This window comes from Cucurbita maxima, unplaced genomic scaffold (assembly GCF_002738345.1).
Source record: "Cucurbita maxima cultivar Rimu unplaced genomic scaffold, Cmax_1.0 Cma_Scf00004, whole genome shotgun sequence".
Lineage (NCBI taxonomy): Eukaryota > Viridiplantae > Streptophyta > Magnoliopsida > Cucurbitales > Cucurbitaceae > Cucurbita > Cucurbita maxima.
Window position 1 is genome coordinate 1,658,177 of NW_019272020.1, and position 20,240 is coordinate 1,678,416.

Genomic DNA, 20,240 nt, shown 5'->3' on the forward strand with positions numbered 1-20,240 from the left:
ATCAAGATTTCTTCTCTAAGATCTTCTCCATGATGTCACTTAAATTGTTGTATGGGATTTTTAGATGATTATATGAGAAAGAATTAATCATTCAGGAGATTTCTTGAAGGTGAGGGAAGGATTTTCTAGTTATGGGTTTAAGGTTTTTAGGGTTCATGGGAAATAGTTCCCCTTAGCGAAAGCACCTACCTAAAGCTCAAACTTAGAACCTAGGAGTGTTCAAAAATTCCGAACACTTACCAACAAGGCTTCCACTTGGGGGCTAAGTAGCCCCTTGCTATGATACATTGATTTGAATCCACAGATGTTCGTTGTTATGCACTAGTTACCTTCCGGCTCTTGCAAACAACAGCTTTTCAATGTTCCAACCACAATTTTGGATGATATAAACTTGTCCTTCATGATTGACTTTCTAGTTCTCTTTCTAAACAAAATAAGGGTCAAAGGGGGGCATCAAATCATGTTTTTGGTCATTACATTCTAATGTCTTAGACTTCTTAACCTGAAAGTTTCTTAAGAGATTATTTCTGGAGTGAAAAGCTTTCCAAATACGTTGGTTTCTGTGATTAATTTGATAGCCCAAATCCTAAAGTCTAAACTAACAAACTTATAATATTATACAAGCAAGAAAAAAAAAGGTTTCATTGCCTAGTGCAGGAACATTGTGTGTAGTAAAATTACAGAACAAGAAAATTGGAATACCTAATGCGATGGTAAATAAAGACATCCGAGCAAAGAAGCATTAACCTGTTTTTGTTATGCATCTCTTGATAAGCTTTTGCTTAGTTTCCACTCCCAAAACCACGAGGACTTGGCCTTGTTCCTGAGTTTAGAAGTTGCTTCATTGATTCTGATCTTCGCTTCCTTCGTGCAGTACCCGGAGGGGCCTGATGAAAACACAACCAAATATCATCACATATCCAAACAAGGACTGAATAATTGATCAAGAGATAGTTCATTTTTTTCAAGCTCTAACCAAAATATAGATCAAGAATAGAAGGGTAGGAAAAACAGGGAACCTTTTGTTCGGCTTTAAGAGCTTCTTCAAGATTGTTCAATGCTGGAATGGATCCACCTTCCATCACACCCATCAAATTCTTCATACGAACACGCATTTGGAAGAGTTGAGCCACAAGCTGGCTCACCTAGTATTTTATAAAAATAGTCTTTGTCAGTGGATATCCACATTATGTGAGGTGGGGGCGGAGGGGGAGTTCTAATGTGAAGATGAAAAAAAAAAATTGCATTAAAAAAAGAACTTAACATACCTGCTGCTCTGTTTTCCCCGAATCTTGAGCAATTCTTTTCCTCCTTGCAGGTGATTCTGCCAACAATTCTGGCTTCTCCCTTTCCTCTGTCATTAAACAAGTGAAAAGTTGTCAGATAAAAAAGGTTCAGTGAGTAGAGATCAATAAAGCAGAAGGAACAATATTTGATCAGAAAAATTGAGGAAAACTTCTCATCTAGCAAAAAAAAACCTAATCTAATCAATTAAGGTCCCTAGATAACCATTTGATTTTTGAGAATTGTACGGGCTTTCTTACAACTTCTTTACCATGGTTTCCATCCTTCATAACTAAACATTTTAATTCTTAGCCAAATGATAAAAACAAAAACTATTTTTTTTAGTTTCAAAATTTAGCTCGATTTTTTAGAACACTCTAAAAAGTAGCCGACAAAATAAAGAAACTAACGGACGAAAGTAGTGTTTATAATCTTAATTTTCAAGAACTAAATGATTATCAAACCAGATCTAGACTAATCCACACCTTCTATTAATAAAGATGCAAATAGATGCATAAAATGCATGTGATCCATGATTTATCATGAAATCCTAACTCATGGAAGAAAGCAGCAGGAGAAGAGAAAATACCAGGAGTCATTGCTTCAATCATTGATTCCATTATTTTCAAACTTTTTTCTGCTTCCCGAATCTGGGCGGGAGTGACCTATGTGAAATAACCAGAGTATTAGTAAAGCAGACAAATCCATGAAATTGTATGCCCCGAAACATGGGAACAGTCCGGTGATACCCATTGAATTATTAGTAAATTGAAACATAAGCACCTAATAGTTGTGTATCTTATTAGTGGTACAAAGAAACTATGATGTAGAAGTTCAGAACGCTTGCATTCCCACCTTTCCCATACCAGGGATCATTCCAAGGACACGAGTCATGGATCCCATTCGAGCAACTGCACGAGTTTGCTTCAGAAAATCATTGAAGTCAAATTTTGCACTCATTATCTTCTTTTGCAGATCTTCTGCATCCTCCTGGCGCATCTATATACACAATTTGAGTTAAAAAACTATAGACTTCTCTGAAAGTGAAACAAAATTAATTACAACCTACCACTTCTTGTGCCTTCTCCACGAAAGAGAGTACATCTCCCATTCCTAAGATTCTTCCTGCCATACGGTCAGGATAAAATGGTTCAAGGTCCTCCATACGTTCTCCACGGCCAACAAGCTTGATTGGCTTTCCTGATACCTGTAAAAAAGATTAATTGATAAACAGAATATTGCTAAGTTTATCCAGTGCTATTTTGAATTTGAGGATACTGAAAATGGAGTACGTAAAAAGAACCGAGCTAGAAGAAAAAATATTCCAGTAAATTAATTCTTGAACAAGTGAATGTACATTAGTTTAGTGAAATGGACATACCTCTTTGACACTCAAAGCTGCTCCACCTCTTGAATCTCCATCTAGCTTTGTCAGAATAGCACCTGTGATCCCTATCTCTATATTGAATGTTGTGACCAAGGCTGCAAAACAACATTAGATGGCAATAGGCTCAATTGTCCTCAGTTATTTAGAAAAACGGTTGTAATACTTGTGGTCTTCCAAGGTTGCTGAATGAAGTACCTGCAGCTTCTTGACCAGTCATGGCATCCACAACAAGGAGCACTTCGGTTGGATTGATCGCTCGTTTCACTTCTTTTAATTCATCCATCATGGCCTTGTCTATCTGTTCAATTTTTAAATGAATAGAATTTTTCATAAGTATAATAAATGATTGGTAGACTGTCTTCAATGAGTACTATATTATGATGGACCATCCACGTATTCTTTGCACGAAAAATAATGAGCACCTGAAGCCTTCCTGCAGTATCCACGATTACTACATCTACTTTATTTTTTCGAGCCTCTTGTAGACCTTGTTTTGCAATGTCTGAAGGCTTAACCTCAGTGCCTGCTGTATAAACAGGCACCCCCACCTGTAATTCACATGACCGAAAGTGAGGTTAAAATAATTACTAATATTTCTATCTAGATAAGTTCATAACTATTAGAACAAGCTCCAATTCTAGGCACCCAAATCTAAAAGCTGACACAATTCGATTCAAGTATTTAAATCATCTCCAATTTCCCTTTTGAGCCAAACTTTAAAGCCCATTTTACTTCACGATATTCTATAACTGAACATTTTTCCGGAAGTATTGGTAGCAGCTGCTTTAGGAAACGATCAAGTAGATTGACCCTCATAACAAATCATCTAACTAACAATTCTTAACTCCTGAGTTTAAACTACCAACTCTGAACAAAATTTCTAAACAAGTTATCACCTTAACGCCAAATGTTGAAGGATAAATATCAACAAGAACAATCAAGGAACATGTGGTCCCTCTTCTTGTGTTAAATATTCCGTACACTGTTTGTTGATCCAATCTAAATATCACTATTGTAATTCAGATAAGATCATTTAAGTTCACACTATCTTCACTAGAAACCTTTACATTTTATTCTACGTGCAGACATGTCATGTATTCATATTCCTGCCGAGTGCCAACCTAATAAGGTCTAAAACAAATTAACTAAATATCTCTCCTCACTACCTGTGTTCGGCCTCGTTTGTCATATCGTATAAAACTAGCACAATGGTTTACTAATCGGTAGTCAATAAGCAAATGAGAATGAAATTTCATACCTGTTCTCCCAAGATAACTAATTGGTCAATAGCTGCGGGTCTATACACATCTCCAGCCACCAGCATGCAACTTTTCCCCTATGGTCAACATCGTTAAAAAAAAAAAGTAATAATAATTTTATTTAAAAAAAAAATCGATTAAAAGGGATGACAGAAGGAAAAACAGAGAGTAACCAACACAATACACACACTTAGAAAGGACGATGGAATAATATAGACTTACCTGTTTCTTAAGATAATTGGCCAATTTTGCACAAACGGTTGTCTTTCCAACTCCTTGTAGACCAGCTAACAGTATGACAGTAGGGCCAGACTTTGAAAAAACAAGTTCAGAGACTTCTCCACCCATCAATTTCACAAGCTCATCATGTACAATCTGTAAGAGATAACAGCTGAATTCTAATTAAGCAATTAAATTACATTAATAAACTGAAAAAAAAAATTCAACTTTCCAGAGTCTCAAATGTAACCAAGGATTCACCTACAAGCAATAAAAATGTTACATAAAAAAGTATAAAACCATGCTCAATAAGAAATTACACGCACTAGTCATATAGCTTCTACGCTTAAGTTAACCACCAATAGTTGAAAATTAATGCTAATGTTGTCTAACATTTTTTTGATGCGCATACCAATGCAAACAACGACAGGTGATCTCCGACCTTGAACCAATATAGACCCAGATATCCTAGGATACAAATGCGAAAAATGCTTCCAATCTATAATAGTTTCGATTTCGACACTTGCTTCCCCCAAGGAGACATCATCAAATCCAGGACAAAAGCAACATATAAAGAAAATAGAACATGCTTTTCATTTGATAGCATTCGCATACGACAAGAGACCTACTAATACAAGTTGTACAAGTACAACTTGAAGGGGCAGCTAATTTCTGAAAAATAAACCAAGTCCACATGTACATTGTAGCAGAAGGATAATGCAAGATTACAAAGGTAAAACTATATACCTTAACCAATTGTTGATCAGGTTTCACTCCTCGAATCACTCCAACACCAACAGCTTGGTCACTGACAGCTTGCACAAACCTTCGTACAACAGGAAGGCTTACCTACATTAACCAAGCATGACCCAAAGTCCCTTATTTTATATCTAAGCACTTATATACAAACTATGTAGCAGTTACTTACATCAGCCTCCAGAAGAGCTCTCCTAATATCTCGCATTGGCTCCACAATATTTTCCTTTGACAAAACCTCTAGAGGAAGATAATATTCCATCAACCACATGAATTGTCTAAGTATCAGCTGTTAACAGATTACATTTAACGGGAAAAAAAAATTAAGTACTCCAGCTGAATAAATTAGTTCCTCTGAATTAGATCTTGTTTAATGTAGCCTAAAAATGAAAAACGTGTTTGTGTGCACGTATATATCGTTTGGCTGAATCCCTATCTTAAGTCCATTTTTCTTCGTTAAACAAACTAACAAGATGTATAGTAGGTTTCACATTAGAAGGAAAAATTCCCCTTCCCAGCCCACTCCACTTCACCCTCCCACCACCCCACCCGATCCCATCAGTGGTGAAAGGACTCACAAGTAAGGTATCATTTACCAGCTCAGGTGCTTCCAGTACAAGAACAATGTGCAGGTAATTCCATTGCCATCTGATGTGTTTAGTAAATCTTCAACGTCTATTTCTTGATTGTATTATTTTATCAACTATTACTGAAGTATTCCATATATCATCAAAGTACAGGGTAGCTATATATATAAAGAAACTTTAATATACGGAAACCCATTGAAAGGACTAAAGATATACAGACCTTCTCCTTTGAGCTTGTTCCAAGCAGCCTCCAGACCACCTGTCAACTGGCCAAACATTTCAGCCCGTACAACCCCACGCATATCTCTCCTAGTGTTAGCAGTCTTGGCATGAAGCCAACCCCAAATCTCCCTCTGTGGAAAAGATCAAAACCAAACCTAAGGAAACTTGACAAACTCCCTGAACCTAAGAAAGTATTATTATAATGTAACATCATTTAACAGAAAACAGAGCTCCATTGATAGGAAAAAATTTCCAAAGCAATCTAGACCTTGAAATATTCACTATTTCTCTTTATCCACATTTCCAGATTAATATTTCTAACCGCATGGACTCGCAAAGTTTAAGCTCTCCTTTTAAAACAAAAAATGGAAATTGGTTTGGTTAAAAGTATGCAAAGTTCATCCTCAAAATCGCCATAACTTCCAGGCAACAAACAGAAATCAACTTAAATATGCAAGAAATAACTCAATCAGTGTCTTACAGCGAACAAATTCCTCGACGAGAGCGACTTCAAATTACTCGAACCAAGCCAAGAAGATGAAATACTCGAGGATTTTCTCCCACAGTTTGAACCATGACACAAGCTTCTACTTGCACAAGGAGATTGAGAATTCGAAGCCAAATGACGAGAAGAAACAATCGAAATTTGCAATGCCTCCATTGCCAAATCCGACGATTTTCTCTCAGCTCCCCTTTCTCTTAGCTCCCCTTTCTCTGCGAAGTCTCGGTATCTTTTATCCACTCAGATATTATATTCGATTTTTCGCTTATCCCCTTCAGTTTACATATTAACCGTCCATTTTGACGACGTGGCAGAATCGACGCTCTTTATTCAAACTTTGCGTATTGAACTTCTAGACAATGGGGAAGGAAAACTGAAATCGCAAATCAAAATCTATGACCGCTCTCTCAATGCCATGGAACACTCGGCTCAGAGAATTAGCAAAACGATGCCAATTCCTTCAAGCTCTAAGTCTCTACGCCCAAATGCTTCGCCATGGCGATCACCCCAATGCCTTCACTTTCCCGTTTGCCCTCAAATCCTGCGCGGCCCTCTCGCTCCCCATACTCGGCGGCCAATTTCATGGTCAAATTATCAAAGTTGGGTGTGAATCTGAACCTTTTGTGCAAACTGGTTTGCTTTCTATGTACTGCAGAGGTTCATTACTCGGAAATGCCCGTAAAGTGTTTGATGAAAAGTCCCAGTCCAGAAAGCTTACCGTTTGCTACAATGCTTTGATTTCCGGCTATGTTTCGAATTCTAAAAGTTCTGACGCGGTTCTTTTGTTTCGCCAAATGAATGAAGAGGGTGTCCCAGTTAATTCAGTTACATTGCTGAGTTTGATCCCAGTGTGTGTATCTCCGATTAATTTGGAGCTTGGATTGTCTCTGCATTGCTCAACTTTGAAATATGGATTGGATTCAGATGTCTCCGTTGTTAACTGTTTCATTACTATGTACATGAAATGTGGCTCGGTTAATCATGCACAGAACCTGTTTGATGAAATGCCTGAGAAGGGTTTGATTTCTTGGAACGCTATGGTTTCTGGGTACGCACAAAATGGGCTGGCAACTAATGTTTTGGAGCTCTATCATAACATGGAGTTACATGGGATTCACCCGGATCCCTTCACTCTTGTTGGGGTTTTATCATCTTGCGCCAACCTTGGGGCTCAGAGTGTTGGTCGTGAGGTAGAGCTTAAGATCCAAGCAAGTGGGTTTACCAATAATCAGTTTCTGAATAATGCTTTGATCAATATGTACGCAAGGTGTGGAAATTTAACCAAGGCACAAGCATTGTTCGATGAAATGCCAGAAAGAACATTAGTTTCATGGACAGCAATAATAGGTGGGTATGGAATGCATGGACATGGAGAAATTGCAGTGCAGCTATTCGAAGACATGATAAGGAGTGGCATTGTACCTGATGGAACTGCATTTGTGAGTGTCTTGTCTGCCTGTAGCCATGCAGGGCTCACTTCTCAGGGCATGGAATATTTCAAGATGATGGGAGGAAACTATCAATTGGAACCAGGTCCAGAGCATTATTCGTGCATGGTGGATCTTCTGGGGAGAGCAGGGCGGCTAAATGAAGCTCGGAATCTCATTGAATCCATGGCAATAGAGCCTGATGGTGCCGTCTGGGGAGCTCTTCTGGGTGCTTGTAAGATCCACCAGAATGTCAAGTTAGCAGAGTTGGCTTTTGAACGTGTGGTCGAGCTTGAACCTGCAAACATAGGATACTATGTGTTATTATCAAACATTTATAATGATACCAAGAACTCAAAAGGGGTTTTGAGGATCCGGATTATGATGAAGGAGAGGAAGCTGAAGAAGGATCCTGGGTGTAGCTATGTTGAATTGAAGGGCAGAGTTCATCCATTTGTAGTTGGGGATAGAAGCCATCCCCAGGCTGAAGAGATATATAGCGTGTTGGAGGAGTTAGAAGCGTTAGTGCAGGAATTTGGAGAGGCTAAAAGAGCTGATAGAGAAGAAAGCAACAAAGATTTGTTTGCTGGGGCTGCTGGAGTTCATAGTGAAAAATTGGCTGTTGCCTTTGGACTTCTGAATACCACGGCTGGGACTGAAGTTGTTGTCATCAAAAACCTTAGGATATGTGAAGATTGTCACTTGTTTTTCAAGATTGTTAGTAAAATTGTTCATCGTCAACTAACTGTTCGAGACGCTACTCGCTTCCATCATTTTAGAAATGGGAGCTGTTCTTGCAAGGATTATTGGTAAAATTATGAACGCGTTGGTTTCATGGATTAATTAGAATCATAAATTTTATTCAAGCTCAAAATCACATACCATCACAATGCTCGTGCATGCAAAATCGATCCTGATAAACCATCACATTATGAATTATAAACTTATAGCCAAATCCATCACTAATCGGTTGGAATCTATGCCAAATCCATCACTAATCTGTTAGAATCAGTTTTGAGTTCTCCATATATAATACTTAATTTTATACCTTCATGTAGTACTTAACTTTATACCTTCATATATTGCCATCAACCACATGATTTTAATCCATTACGTATTGCCATCAACCACATGATTTTAATCCATTACGTATTGCCGTCAGCCACACGATTTTAAAACGCATCTACTAGAAAGAAATTTCTACGTCCTTATAAAAACTGTTTCGTTCTACTCTCTATCTGATATAAGATTTCACAATTCAAAACTTCAAAACTTACAATGAAGTGCACGAGACACGCAAAAAGCAAAGTTGCTTGGCAAATGATCGGTCCTGTCACTATTTCTTTTTGTATTCTTTAAAATAAGATCAATCTGCAGAATCTAAATTGATAAGGGATTCATTCATTGCAATGTTCATGGACATTGATGCTGAAGCAAAGAAGAACGAAAGGTTTTGTGAGAAGATCTAACAAAATACAATAAATTTCTCCCATAATAATACAGAAATCCCATTGTTTGAATTTATAATCCGCCTGTCCAGAATGGGGTACAACAATTCCATCTAAAGTCCATAACATCACAAAATTATACATACTACAGTTCCGAACGATTTACCCGCTCAATCTATAAACAGATTCAGCAAGAATTGAACTAAATTTCAACATCCACCATCATTGCATTCTGTTTACAGGTTCAAGTGCTTCAACGGTGACCACACTATTGCCTCTGATCACCTGAAAGTGAAACCAAAAAGGGCAATCAGTTCTTGCACAATAGCGGCGGTGTTAAACAATTCAAGTAAACATAAAAGGGTTGAAGCACAAAATAACTGCTACGCACCACCATGCCAATATCATTTTTCTCGTTGCCATTCACTTCCACGGTGTTGTCAACCACTAGATTCATAAATTGGTCAAACCCACGAAGAGTTCCAACTACCAACCGATTGGAATTGAGTTTTACTGCAAAAATGTAGTTCAGTAGCAAAATCAATTAGTATACACATACAGTCGACATGTAAGATTTCTTCAATCTTAGAGCAGATGACCATTAATTAAATAACTAAGCAAGAATTTATGTTTCTCTCTTAAAAAAACAAAAAAAAATGAATATAAGTTTGAGTACCAAATAATGAAACGCTCTAAATTCATAATCCTTCCTCCGTTGGTCTCCGAAAAAATTTGTAGATACTAAACCCTAAACCCTAGACTGAGTAGACTCAACTTCTGGATCCATACATTACAAACAGATGGGTTTTTTTTCAGTGCGCGCTAAAATACACACTAATCAGCAGCAAACGAAACTGCAAATCAAATGGCATAACTTCCAAGAAAACAAACAGAATTGACGGACTCTGGACTTATAGAAAGAAATATGTCATTTCTCGACCAACTTTTGCAGAAATAAACTGAGCCAGAGAAAAAAATACGACAACGAATAGGATAAACAATCGCGTGGTGAACAGAGCTTACTCTGGAGCTTCTTGTCCATGTATCTGCAAGAAGAAGTGGAAAGTGAGAACCAAATGAAAATAGTTGAACTAATCGAAACGAAATTACGATGAACAAGATAAAAGTTAAAATGCACTTACTTTTTGAGATCCGGAGGCTGGCCTGCCCTACTCATGGTGTATAGCGAACGAAAGAGACGTGAAAAGGTTTTTGCAGAACAGAGCACGGAGAGATGGAAAAAAAAAAAACCCTAATTAATGAAGAAGAAGGTCACAGCGAGCCTTAGGATTTTGTTCCCTAGATGTCGACATATTTGGGCCGAACACTTCTTTTGGGCCTTATAAAATTTGGGCCTATTATGTGTTATGAATGACTGCGTGACGGTCTTTTACTTTTTTTTTTTAATTAATTTTGTAGTATTTATATTTTTTAAAAAAAATTATTATCACTTTTTTTTTTTATCGATAACTTTTAAAGTAAATGAATAAAAGAATTTTAAAAATATATATATTTATAAAAATAAAAAAATAACACGAGATTTTAATTTTTTGTTATTGAATTAAAAAATAAGCTATAAATAATTTTACTCACGAATTTCTCTGTTTTATTATTCACTTTTTAAAATTATTTTCAAAATTCAAGTCCTTGCACTCTTAATATGTTGAAATCTATTTACTGGTAAAAAACAATTATATAATTTTTTAAAAATTAAATTTAGAAAATAAATGAAATGAAAATCAATTTTGGAAAGTCCTCCAACGAGTACAGTGAAAATAAAAATAAAATAAAATAAAATAAAAAAACGTGTCTAATTGTGCTGACTGGTCACAAGCAAAATGCTAAAAAGTAAAATAATAAATAAATAAACGATAAAAAAAAACGTGAGAGAAATATACTTTTTTTACTTTTTTTTATTTTTTTAATTAAAAAAATAAAAGACACTTCCTCTTTTTACTTTCAACCGTTCAGTTTTACAAAGAAGGCATTCAAACAAAAATGCCTGCACCAACCCACCCAAAAAAGTATTAATATAAATAATAATAATAATAATAATAATAATAAATAAACAATAATAATTTCTACAAATAAATAAATAAAATTAATTAGGTGACCGGTCATGCTGACCACAATCATTAGCTTCTCTCTAGAAACATGGTATTTCCTGTGTAACTTCCAATAATTAATTAATTAATTAATGTGGAGGTTAATTATAAAACGCAGCTTCATAAATTATTTTATTTTCAATTTTTTAGAATTGGTTTTATTTTCAATTTTTATTTTACAATTTTTTATATTTTCAAATTTTCTTTCAAAAAATGCACCGATATTGGATAATGACTCTCACCTATATAAGTTTTAAATATAAAGCGTTTTAGATTAAAAAAAAAAAAATAATAACTATTATAAGTTTAAAAAATGAAATTTTTCGTAAATATATAAAATTAAATAATATTTTTAGGATTATTAGAAAACATATGAATAAAAATGGTATTTAATCTATAAAATTTTGTTTTTAAATTGAAAAAAAAAAAAAGTGGGTCATTGATTTGGTAATGTGAAAGGGTCATTTTGGTAATTAAAATTTGGAAGTCAAAGCAAAAGGGTTTTCAAATGATAAGTGGTTGCCATTATTTCAAACTGAAACACCTTCCTAATTTTTTTCTCTTCTGCGTGGTTGAGCATAAAGTCCAATATTTTATGCTGGCACCCTTTCAATTTCACATTTTCCATCAATACCCTTATTATTAGAATATTCCAACGTATCAAACTATATACCAACAAAATAATTCTTCCAACAATAGGGGTATAATCGTCATAATTTAATGAAATATAGACGTTTAACTAAATCTATCAATCTACAAGTTATAAATATGTCAAAGTCCAAGAAATTAAATTTTTCTAAAAGAGAATTTAAATGACAAGTCGACTGATATTGACTTTCGAAATTAGTCGGTAGGTCATTTAACATATATTTTTTAAAATATATAACAAAACAATCAAGGACGGTGGTCAGTTCTTGAAAGTACGTGAATTTAGTGTTTGTTCGGTAAAAAGAACATGTATATAGAGAATAACTAGTTGAAAATCTCGACATGGATAAATTAATGAACACAATATTCGTAAAATATTTTTTAAAATGTGGAAATATATAAGAAAGACCAAAGCAATGAGAAAATTGTAAATTATTATTTGACTTTTTTAATGTGATACATACTTTTCTAACTTTTCCAAATCGTAAATAAGTCAATATGTCTTACTTAAATTTTTTTGTTTATTCTCAAAATTTAAATAAATAATTAATTAATTTAAATAAATAAAAAACTTATACTAAATAATTTAAATTTAAATTTATAAAACTGGGGTTAAATTTGTAATTTAACCTTAAAAAACCTTTTTTCGTCCCACATAATTTAATTTAAATTTTTGTATTTATTCTCAAAATTTAAATAAATAAATAAAACTTATACTAAATAATTTAATATTTCATTTATAATTTAATTTTAAAATTTATAAAATTGAGGTTGTAATTTAACTTTAAAAAACCCTATTTCGTCCGACATAATTTAATTTAAAGGCACAGATTGAATAATTGAGACTGTATGAGTAACCGTCAAAGTCAAAAATCTTTTATTTTTATTATTATTTTTTTATTTATAATAATTAAAATCCCTTTTATTCCTCCTCCTTCCCCAACCAGCCTGCTCCATTCTAGTATAAAATCCTTTTTCAGACCCTCCATTTCTCCTTGTCCATGGATCCATAGCTTCATCTTCAAAAACCCTAGCCTACTCGCCTCTGCAATTTTTCCTTCCATTTTCCTGCAGATCGGAGAAATGCTAGGCAAGAAAATGGTCTCCTTCAAGAAACTCGCCAAGAAAGTGAAGGTCCGAGTCGGGACGGAGGGTGAAGCATCGTACAACGAATGTTTGCTCAGAGATCAACTGGAACCACCGGAGGATCACGATTCTCAGTCGCCTTCGACGACTCCGACTGGCTCGTTCGCGATTTACGTCGGCGATGAACGGCAGCGCTTCGTTGTGCCGACGAGCTTCTTGTCGCATCCGCTCTTTAGGATGCTGCTCGATAAAGCGTACAGAGAGTTCGGATTCGAGCAGAGGAATGCGCTTATGGTTCCTTGTAGCGTCTCTGCTTTTCAAGAAATTGTGAGCGCCGTCGAATGCTCCAATGGCAGATTCGATTTCGGCGAGCTTGTTGAGGAGTTTTTGTAGAACAGACGAAATGCAGAGGAATATCCATTCGCTAGGGTTTGTATCGTTTGATCCGTTCGGTAGTGAAATTCGTCGTCGATTTCTGTTGATAGAAACCGAGGAGAGCACGATTCGATTCGATTCGATTTGATTGAATTCAGCCGATTTTTACTGTTCGATTGGGTGTAGAACGTGAATCTCTTCATCTCAAAATTCAAATTCATGCCCAATTCGATTCTCGATGTTCCATTTTTCTTGGGAAGTTGTAAAATCAGAGCCGTAATTCTGCGATCAAAGTGTAATTGTAGTTGTAGTTGTAATTAATATGTATCTAGAACAGTTGTGTTTTGGTAATTAATTTGTCAAAGTTCTTGGATAGTTTTTCATGGCAGCTGGCATTAGCTAAACAAAGATCACAAGGAATGAACAAGAAAGATTATTTTTCTATTCCCATTTTTTGGCCGATTATATAACTTTTCAGCGACGCTAACATTTTTTTTTCTCCATGCTTAATATTTTAAGAACTTTCATTTTCATCATATTAAACAAAAAAAGATTATAAAAATTTATCATCTATTTAATAAATACTTTTATTCTACTAAAAATTGCAATGTTTACGGTTAACTCCATTCTAAATCTCAATTCTTTTTTTTTTTAATTTACCTTTTAGAATAAATATTATACATTACATATGGTTTACACGGTTATTTTTATATTTTAATTTTAAGAAAATAATAATTAAAAAAATACCAAATTTATGCATTTTACAAACCTAAACATCCTTTTTCAACACATACTTTATCAAATAAGAAAATTAAATTTTTTGTATTTTTTGTGTGTGTAAATATAGATATGAAATAGATAGTGAGTAAAATAGAAACATAATTGAAGTATTTTAAAATTTAAAGACCAACTGACATAATCATAATCCCAATTTAGAGGATTAGTTCCTAATACAAATATTTTTAGAAATAGAGTGAGACAAAATGAGGTGTGCTGGATGCCGGTTGCCGGTTGCCGGTTGCCGGTTGCCGGTTGCGGGTTATGGAATTTTGTGTGTGGAGAAAAAGTCAAAGTGCAATGAACCAAGAAGCAAGTAGGACTCCAATCAATGGATGAAAAAGTGTGTAATTTTTTATGTTTGTTTCCAAATTTCAAAGAAATCTTTTGTAATTTTGTTTCCATTATAATAGTAATAATAAAAATAATAAAAACCCAATCATTCAAGCTGTCTCCTTTGAATTTGAATTTAAGCTACAATTTAATGCAAATTTGGATTTTTTTTAAAAGATTTATTTACAATTTCATTTTAACCTAAGAAATGACAGATTTAATATTTCCCAAAAAAGAAAAAGAAACAGATCAATGATGAACTTTGTAAAAAACAAAAAAAAAATTAAGTTTACATTTACATGTAATTATTATTTTTATTTAAATAATGACATTTTATAAAATAAATAATTGACTTAAGACATTGGTTTTTATAGTTCAATTTTTTTATTACCTTTCTAAATTCAATATTGAAATTACATTTGCAGCAAATTCTATTTTTAAAATGACAATAGTTGATAAAATTATAGTACTCTATGTATATAGATTCTTATGTGACATTTTTTAATTTCTTTTTTGAAATAGGCAAACATTTATTTATATAAACTTATAGAATAACATATCTTAGATATACAATTACCATAACTTGAATCTCAATCAATTTGTTTTTGTTTATAATATATTTTAAAATTCATTTCAAAGGGAAATAGCCATTTTTTAAACTACATTTCCAAAATTTAGTGTAGATTATCTAGAGAGAGTGCATTCTACTCAAAATATTTGTTCTTTTAAGATTAGAAAATTGATAACAAAATTGTTATAATTACATTAAATACCAAGCAGTTAAGTTCTTATAATTATGAATGAAGCAATTCCCTTTAGATTTTTTTTTTCTTTTTCTATTTAATATACTCAACGTGTGGAGCATTTTTATGAAATTTATAAGAAACAATTATTATCACTATTATTTTTTTTCGGTCCTATAATGTTATATTATTGTAAAGATTTAATAAATTATAATACTCTTAAATAAAGTGATATTTTATGTACTTGATAATAATTATATAAAAAAAAAAACAAATAAGATTATATTACGTAATGGATTTGCAAATAATTGAAAGATAAAATATATTTGGAATTTTAGAATTAGAATAACATATAAACAATTCTTCATCCTTTTCTTTTTAATATAGGAGAGTTTTCAAACTCATTAATTAGTTAGATGATAGATATGAAATGAAAGACACTTACAAGTTTAACCTTAGTCGAATGGGTCGAATCTTGGGTCGTGCTCACTTGCCATCAACATCCCAGTACACAGACATGTTGGACACATTACCTAAACAATCATACTAAGTCCTCAGCAAATATAACAAATTCAACCACATCATGCTAAGGCTTAGTTTCATATTATAAGTAAATTAAGATGAAACATTCTTTCTATCGTTCTAATTGTTGCATCGAATGTCTCCCACAAGAAATGATTCCATGACGCCGACGTATAAACAAGGAGTGCCTCGAGTTTATATCAAATGGTTACAAGAAAACATGCCAATAATTTAAATATGTAGTACACTTATATCAAGTTGTACTAAAAAAAAATGACAAATGATCAGAAATGAAATTAAATTTGAATATAAAAAAAATGAAAGAAGGCATAGGACAATAACAATAGTTTAAAAAATTATCCTGCCAAACAAGTTGGTATTCAAAAACAGAATTGTTTCTAAACACGACAGGGTAAGAGACCAATGATGCAAGATAATAGTAATTTCCAAGTCCAACGACTCTTGAATTAATGAAGAATATAGAATTTTGTACCTTTCCTGCACCGGAACAATTGAGGCATCTTTGAGTTTTGGGCACCCGTAGAGGGCGGCTTGAAGAGGATGCAGACAGTGAGATGGGGTCAGCGCTTAAACATACACCACTCGATGAACATCGGGCGCAAGCCAAATAGCCTGTCCATATGATTATGAAGGGATGCTTAAAAACTATCAAAATATGAAATTCATAATCCCTAAACTTTCATTTGATTCCTAAAATTTAACAAATTTTGATAGGTTCGAGATACAAAATAGAAACTTTAGGAGTCTAGACAATTTTTAAGTTCAATAAGCAATTAAATACAAAATTGAAAGTATCAATTAGACACTCCAAAGTTTAGGAACCAAATAAACGTAATTCTCAAAATTAGAAAATTAAACTTGTTTTTTAATTCAGGGATGTAGATATTAAATTATATTGAGATTGTGATTTTATCACAACACGTGAGAATGGCGACATTCAATTCCACAAGTTCAAAACTAATAAATATAGGATCGCTTAAAATGAATACATACCAGTTCCATGACAATATTTGCACCTTTTTTTCTCTTGTTTGCCAACGTTGCTAGCTTCAACGAACATCAAGGCCGAAATGACACCTACAGCTCCACCAGAAAATGACGCCACAATGGGATCCACTTGACTGAAATTGAGATTCAAAAAGAGGGAAATTGAAGCAAACATTGAATTAGCTACAGAATTCAATTTAGACCGAAATTGGATTTCATGAAATACCTTAATTGCATAGGCAAATTCACGTTGCGGATGAAATCTTCGTACGAAGTTCCACCTAATCCCAATTTTAGCTCCAGCTGCCATGGGAGGGGTTTTTTCATCAATACTTAGATGGACGGAGCCATTAATAGACCAAGTACGAAATGTAGAAATTCATTGAGCACGATCGTCAAGACTTCAATAAGTTAGTTATGCTTTAATTGAAAAAAGGGGAATTCATTACTATGTTTCAGAACCCATATCCTTCGTTATTTTCCTGAAAAGAAGTAAATATTAGATCTATTCCACCTAACTTGTTGTTCGAATGGTAAAGCATACAATATCTGATAACTATTCACTCTCAGATATGAAGTTCCATTAAAATTCTTTTCTATTACGCTTCATATTCTCATGAATCTAAAAGAAAGGCCATCACCGTTTGAGTTAGAGATTTCTATTAATCCCAGCTCAATAAGTTATCCCATGGGGATAAATATTTGCTGACTCTGTTCTGATATAAACTCAAGCAACTAAAAGTACTAATCTCCATAGAATTCTAAAAGCATCCACAAAAATAATAATCACAGTTCATAAATCATGCTGGTTTTTAAATTCAAGAAAAGCATTTATGTTTTTCTACTCAGTTTCATCTCTTCATTAAATTTTTGGGATGGAGTGGAGTGGCGGGATATGAAACTGCAGCCCACATATAAGGGTAATACACCAAACAACAAGTCTACAACTACTCATAAGGGTGAAGAGCGAGCCCCCGGGAGGGGGGGATCAACTTACAGTTGGGGCAATAAGGCCACCAAAGACGATTATTCCCCACATAACCAATAAGCTGGATAAATATTGCTGCTTCAGCGTCTTTGGTGTCTACAAAGGAGGAAGTGTAGAAATCACTCAGTCAAATAACAATGATACAGAGTAACTAAAACACAAAACAGAGAAACAAGAAACCTGGTGCATCATAAAGTTCAGGTACAATTTACCCATCATTAAAGAAAGTAAACAACCTATTAACCACAATTATAGTTCGTATGGGCTTAGAAAAATGGGTTCAGGTTTTATTCAAAACTATGCCTGCAATTTCATCTAAATTATCTGTGATGATTGTAACAGTCACCCACTGGCTTAGCATATCATTTAGTGAAGCCAGCTTATGTATGATGCGAATGTTTAGTTCAACTTCGCAATGTAATAATGACCCTGAGCTTCCTGAAGCAGGCAGAAAAAAATAGCATTCTAACTGAATACATTGTGCTCCCAACCTAAGCAGAATTCAGTTAGTTTAGAGGTGGAGTAGAATATCCTGGTTGAAGCGTAATGATCATACGTCTGTAATGCATTGTATGTCTCATAATAGGTCCCATTCTTCTACCCTTTCCCGGGAGTCGATAACTATTCCTAGCTATTACCTAGACACCAAAGAAGAGTTTGACCCAATGCTTTATTTCTGTCCTAGTTGATCCCGATTCGACATAAGATTTTCCCCAATAACCGGAATGGAATGACTTTGACTATCGATTCATTAGTAAAAAAACAAGAACTTTATGTGAGAGTCGAAGCCCCAAAAGGAGAATTGGACTTTATTTTTTATAGGGGAACAGGGTGGCTTTTAGGCAATTTTTTTCGACATAGATGGTCATATGTTTAAATCATTCCAACTCCACATGTTGAACTAAAAAAAAAAAAAAAATGCATACGCTTTGCAAAAGATAATTTTGCCAGTTACCACGTGGGTAAGAAAAGGGATAGATGATGGAATCTCGGGCATTTCATTCGCCTCTTCATTGTCATTCTCACCAGTAACTCTTAGAGTCTTTAGGCGTTGTTGAATTCGTAATCTTCTAACCTAACCGCCATTGACAAATAAATAGTTAGAAAATCCCTTCAAACGATCATTCTATTTCATTAGGTGATAGCTTTACAAACCAATGTCAAGGGAGAAAAATTGAAGAATCAACTTCCAATTAGGAACCTAACCTCTTCCATTAGAAGAAAAATTTTATTACGACGACTCCTTATGTTGTCTTGGATTTCCTGGAATTGCATCTGAACAAAATCCTGAACGGTCTCCGGTCCCTCTATGATACAGAAGTTACTGAAAAACAGAAATAGAACAGGAAAACAATAAATTCCATTGCGCTCACATGGATTTCGTCTACGCAGACACCATAGAACAAACAAAACGAACTCCACAAGTACTAAACCAGAAGCTTCTTCGTTAAATTTTATTTTCAACTCTGCAAATTTACGGCCAACTATACTTTCCACAGTTTCCACCGAACTTCATCTCCTTAACAACCATTAGAAAAAACAAACAAAAAGAAAAAGAAACAGCAAAAACCAACCTGGGAGTGTTATCGCTATCAGCGGGAACCGAACCAGACGCGCCATCGGACGAAGAAGAGCAGATTTGCAGTGATCGTCGGGAAGTGGCTCTATAGGGTGCATTGATGGATTTACGGCACCGATAATCGAGGGATAAGAAAATTGAAGTTCTGGAGTAGCGAGACGGCTTCGAATGTGAAATTGGGAGGCGAAAATGAGGGGAAGGCGCGAAAATAGAAGGCATTGACATCGAAAACAGCAAAACAGGGAGGGAAGCGAGGGTTTAAGGGAATTTTGAGGGAGAATTGGGGATTTGGGGGTTGAGAAAGGGAAGAACATGTAAGAATGGGATAGGCTAATGCGATTGCAAGGCCTTACTATGAGAAGCGTTTGGCATTGTGCCTACTTACCAGTTCCGACTTTCCATTTTTGTACCTTAGCAGTAATATAATGAGGGGATAAATATAACCAGAAATTTCGGGTTTTGGTCTTTCATTTTCTTTTCATTTTCTAAAACTTTATATATTTTTTTCTCTCATGTGCAAAAATTGCTATGTTTTTAATTGTTTTTGTTGGATATCTTGAACAAAAAAAAAAAAAAAAAAAAAAAAAAAAAAAAAAAAAAAAAAAAAAAAAAAAAAAAAAAAAAAAAAAAAGAAGAAGAAGAAGATTTCATTAGAAAAGAAAAATCTCATATCAGATCGAGATCGGGATAGAGATAACTATGACGATCGACTCGACTGCTAGGGATGAGTTACCTGCCTTAAAACAACTGCACTAGAAAGTATTTTAATTACCCATTTTTTGTATAGCTCGAACTCGAATACAATTTACTAGTAAAACTATTGGCTATTACCAAAATTAACTTAAGAGCTATCTTTCTTATACGTAAAAAAATAAAAAAATATAAAAAATATAAAAAATAAAAAAATCTGTTCTCACATCTTTTTTTGTTAAAGAATATGTAGAATGTAGATTCGAACTTTTTAATCTTTTAACAACCGTGTCGA

The 20,240-nt window shown here is 34.2% G+C and overlaps 5 protein-coding genes across 6 annotated transcripts; 2 read left to right on the plus strand and 3 right to left on the minus strand.

Annotated features, from left to right (window-relative positions):
- Positions 1 to 615: 615 nt before the first annotated feature.
- LOC111477788 (signal recognition particle 54 kDa protein, chloroplastic) lies at positions 616 to 6,447 on the minus strand. The gene is made up of 15 exons (XM_023121676.1): positions 6,196 to 6,447; positions 5,713 to 5,845; positions 5,078 to 5,145; positions 4,897 to 4,998; positions 4,153 to 4,305; positions 3,930 to 4,007; positions 3,094 to 3,219; positions 2,867 to 2,969; positions 2,666 to 2,766; positions 2,354 to 2,491; positions 2,140 to 2,283; positions 1,874 to 1,949; positions 1,269 to 1,354; positions 1,020 to 1,145; positions 616 to 887 (listed from the first exon to the last, which is right to left on the minus strand). Exons 1-15 carry the CDS (start codon positions 6,373 to 6,375, stop codon positions 783 to 785), a joined length of 1,719 nt encoding a protein of 572 aa, XP_022977444.1. The 5' UTR covers positions 6,376 to 6,447; the 3' UTR covers positions 616 to 782.
- A 75-nt stretch (positions 6,448 to 6,522) lies between these two features.
- Positions 6,523 to 8,460, plus strand: LOC111477787 (putative pentatricopeptide repeat-containing protein At3g11460, mitochondrial). The gene has a single exon (XM_023121675.1). The coding sequence runs from the start codon at positions 6,612 to 6,614 to the stop codon at positions 8,454 to 8,456; it is 1,845 nt and encodes a 614-aa protein (XP_022977443.1). The 5' UTR covers positions 6,523 to 6,611; the 3' UTR covers positions 8,457 to 8,460.
- Positions 8,461 to 9,099: 639 nt separating this feature from the next.
- Positions 9,100 to 10,383, minus strand: LOC111477789 (probable small nuclear ribonucleoprotein G). Its single transcript, XM_023121677.1, has 4 exons — positions 10,234 to 10,383; positions 10,115 to 10,137; positions 9,483 to 9,604; positions 9,100 to 9,376 (listed from the first exon to the last, which is right to left on the minus strand). The coding sequence occupies exons 1-4, from the start codon at positions 10,266 to 10,268 to the stop codon at positions 9,314 to 9,316; spliced, it is 243 nt and encodes an 80-aa protein (XP_022977445.1). The 5' UTR covers positions 10,269 to 10,383; the 3' UTR covers positions 9,100 to 9,313.
- Positions 10,384 to 12,817: 2,434 nt separating this feature from the next.
- Positions 12,818 to 13,710, plus strand: LOC111478079 (auxin-induced protein 15A-like). The gene has a single exon (XM_023122168.1). The coding sequence runs from the start codon at positions 12,928 to 12,930 to the stop codon at positions 13,321 to 13,323; it is 396 nt and encodes a 131-aa protein (XP_022977936.1). The 5' UTR covers positions 12,818 to 12,927; the 3' UTR covers positions 13,324 to 13,710.
- A 1,717-nt stretch (positions 13,711 to 15,427) lies between these two features.
- LOC111478546 (protein ORANGE-LIKE, chloroplastic-like) lies at positions 15,428 to 19,641 on the minus strand. 2 transcript variants are annotated; one of them, XM_023122856.1, is made up of 9 exons: positions 19,251 to 19,641; positions 18,883 to 19,000; positions 18,632 to 18,751; positions 17,686 to 17,772; positions 16,915 to 16,991; positions 16,695 to 16,822; positions 16,174 to 16,313; positions 15,573 to 15,691; positions 15,428 to 15,502 (listed from the first exon to the last, which is right to left on the minus strand). In XM_023122856.1, the coding sequence occupies exons 1-8, from the start codon at positions 19,478 to 19,480 to the stop codon at positions 15,614 to 15,616; spliced, it is 978 nt and encodes a 325-aa protein (XP_022978624.1). In that variant the 5' UTR covers positions 19,481 to 19,641; the 3' UTR covers positions 15,428 to 15,502; positions 15,573 to 15,613. The 2 variants fall into 2 exon arrangements, with proteins under 2 accessions (XP_022978624.1, XP_022978623.1); XM_023122855.1 differs by lacking the exon at positions 15,428 to 15,502 and having other exon boundaries at positions 15,529 to 15,691.
- Positions 19,642 to 20,240: the final 599 nt, after the last annotated feature.

Bases quoted from the DNA above. Each gene is read 5' to 3' on its own strand.
- LOC111477788 (XM_023121676.1), bottom strand. From the start codon at position 6,375: ATGGAGGCATTGCAAATTTCGATTGTTTCTTCTCGTCATTTGGCTTCG. The intron at 2,970-3,093 runs GTGCTCATTATT...AAAATTGAACAG, and splicing joins ATACTGCAGGAAGGCTTCAG to ATAGACAAGGCCATGATGGA. The intron at 1,355-1,873 runs GTATTTTCTCTT...GTTTAATGACAG, and splicing joins GATTGAAGCAATGACTCCTG to AGGAAAGGGAGAAGCCAGAA.
- LOC111477787 (XM_023121675.1), top strand. From the start codon at position 6,612: ATGACCGCTCTCTCAATGCCATGGAACACTCGGCTCAGAGAATTAGCA.
- LOC111477789 (XM_023121677.1), bottom strand. From the start codon at position 10,268: ATGAGTAGGGCAGGCCAGCCTCCGGATCTCAAAAA. The intron at 10,138-10,233 runs GTAAGTGCATTT...TTCTTCTTGCAG, and splicing joins CAGCCTCCGGATCTCAAAAA to ATACATGGACAAGAAGCTCC. The intron at 9,605-10,114 runs GTAAGCTCTGTT...ACATTTTTGCAG, and splicing joins CATGGACAAGAAGCTCCAGA to TAAAACTCAATTCCAATCGG.
- LOC111478079 (XM_023122168.1), top strand. From the start codon at position 12,928: ATGCTAGGCAAGAAAATGGTCTCCTTCAAGAAACTCGCCAAGAAAGTG.
- LOC111478546 (XM_023122856.1), bottom strand. From the start codon at position 19,480: ATGTCAATGCCTTCTATTTTCGCGCCTTCCCCTCATTTTCGCCTCCCA. The intron at 17,773-18,631 runs GTAACTGGCAAA...CCTCCTTTGTAG, and splicing joins TCCCTTTTCTTACCCACGTG to ACACCAAAGACGCTGAAGCA. The intron at 16,992-17,685 runs GTAAGTTGATCC...CTCCCATGGCAG, and splicing joins GTGGCCTTATTGCCCCAACT to CTGGAGCTAAAATTGGGATT.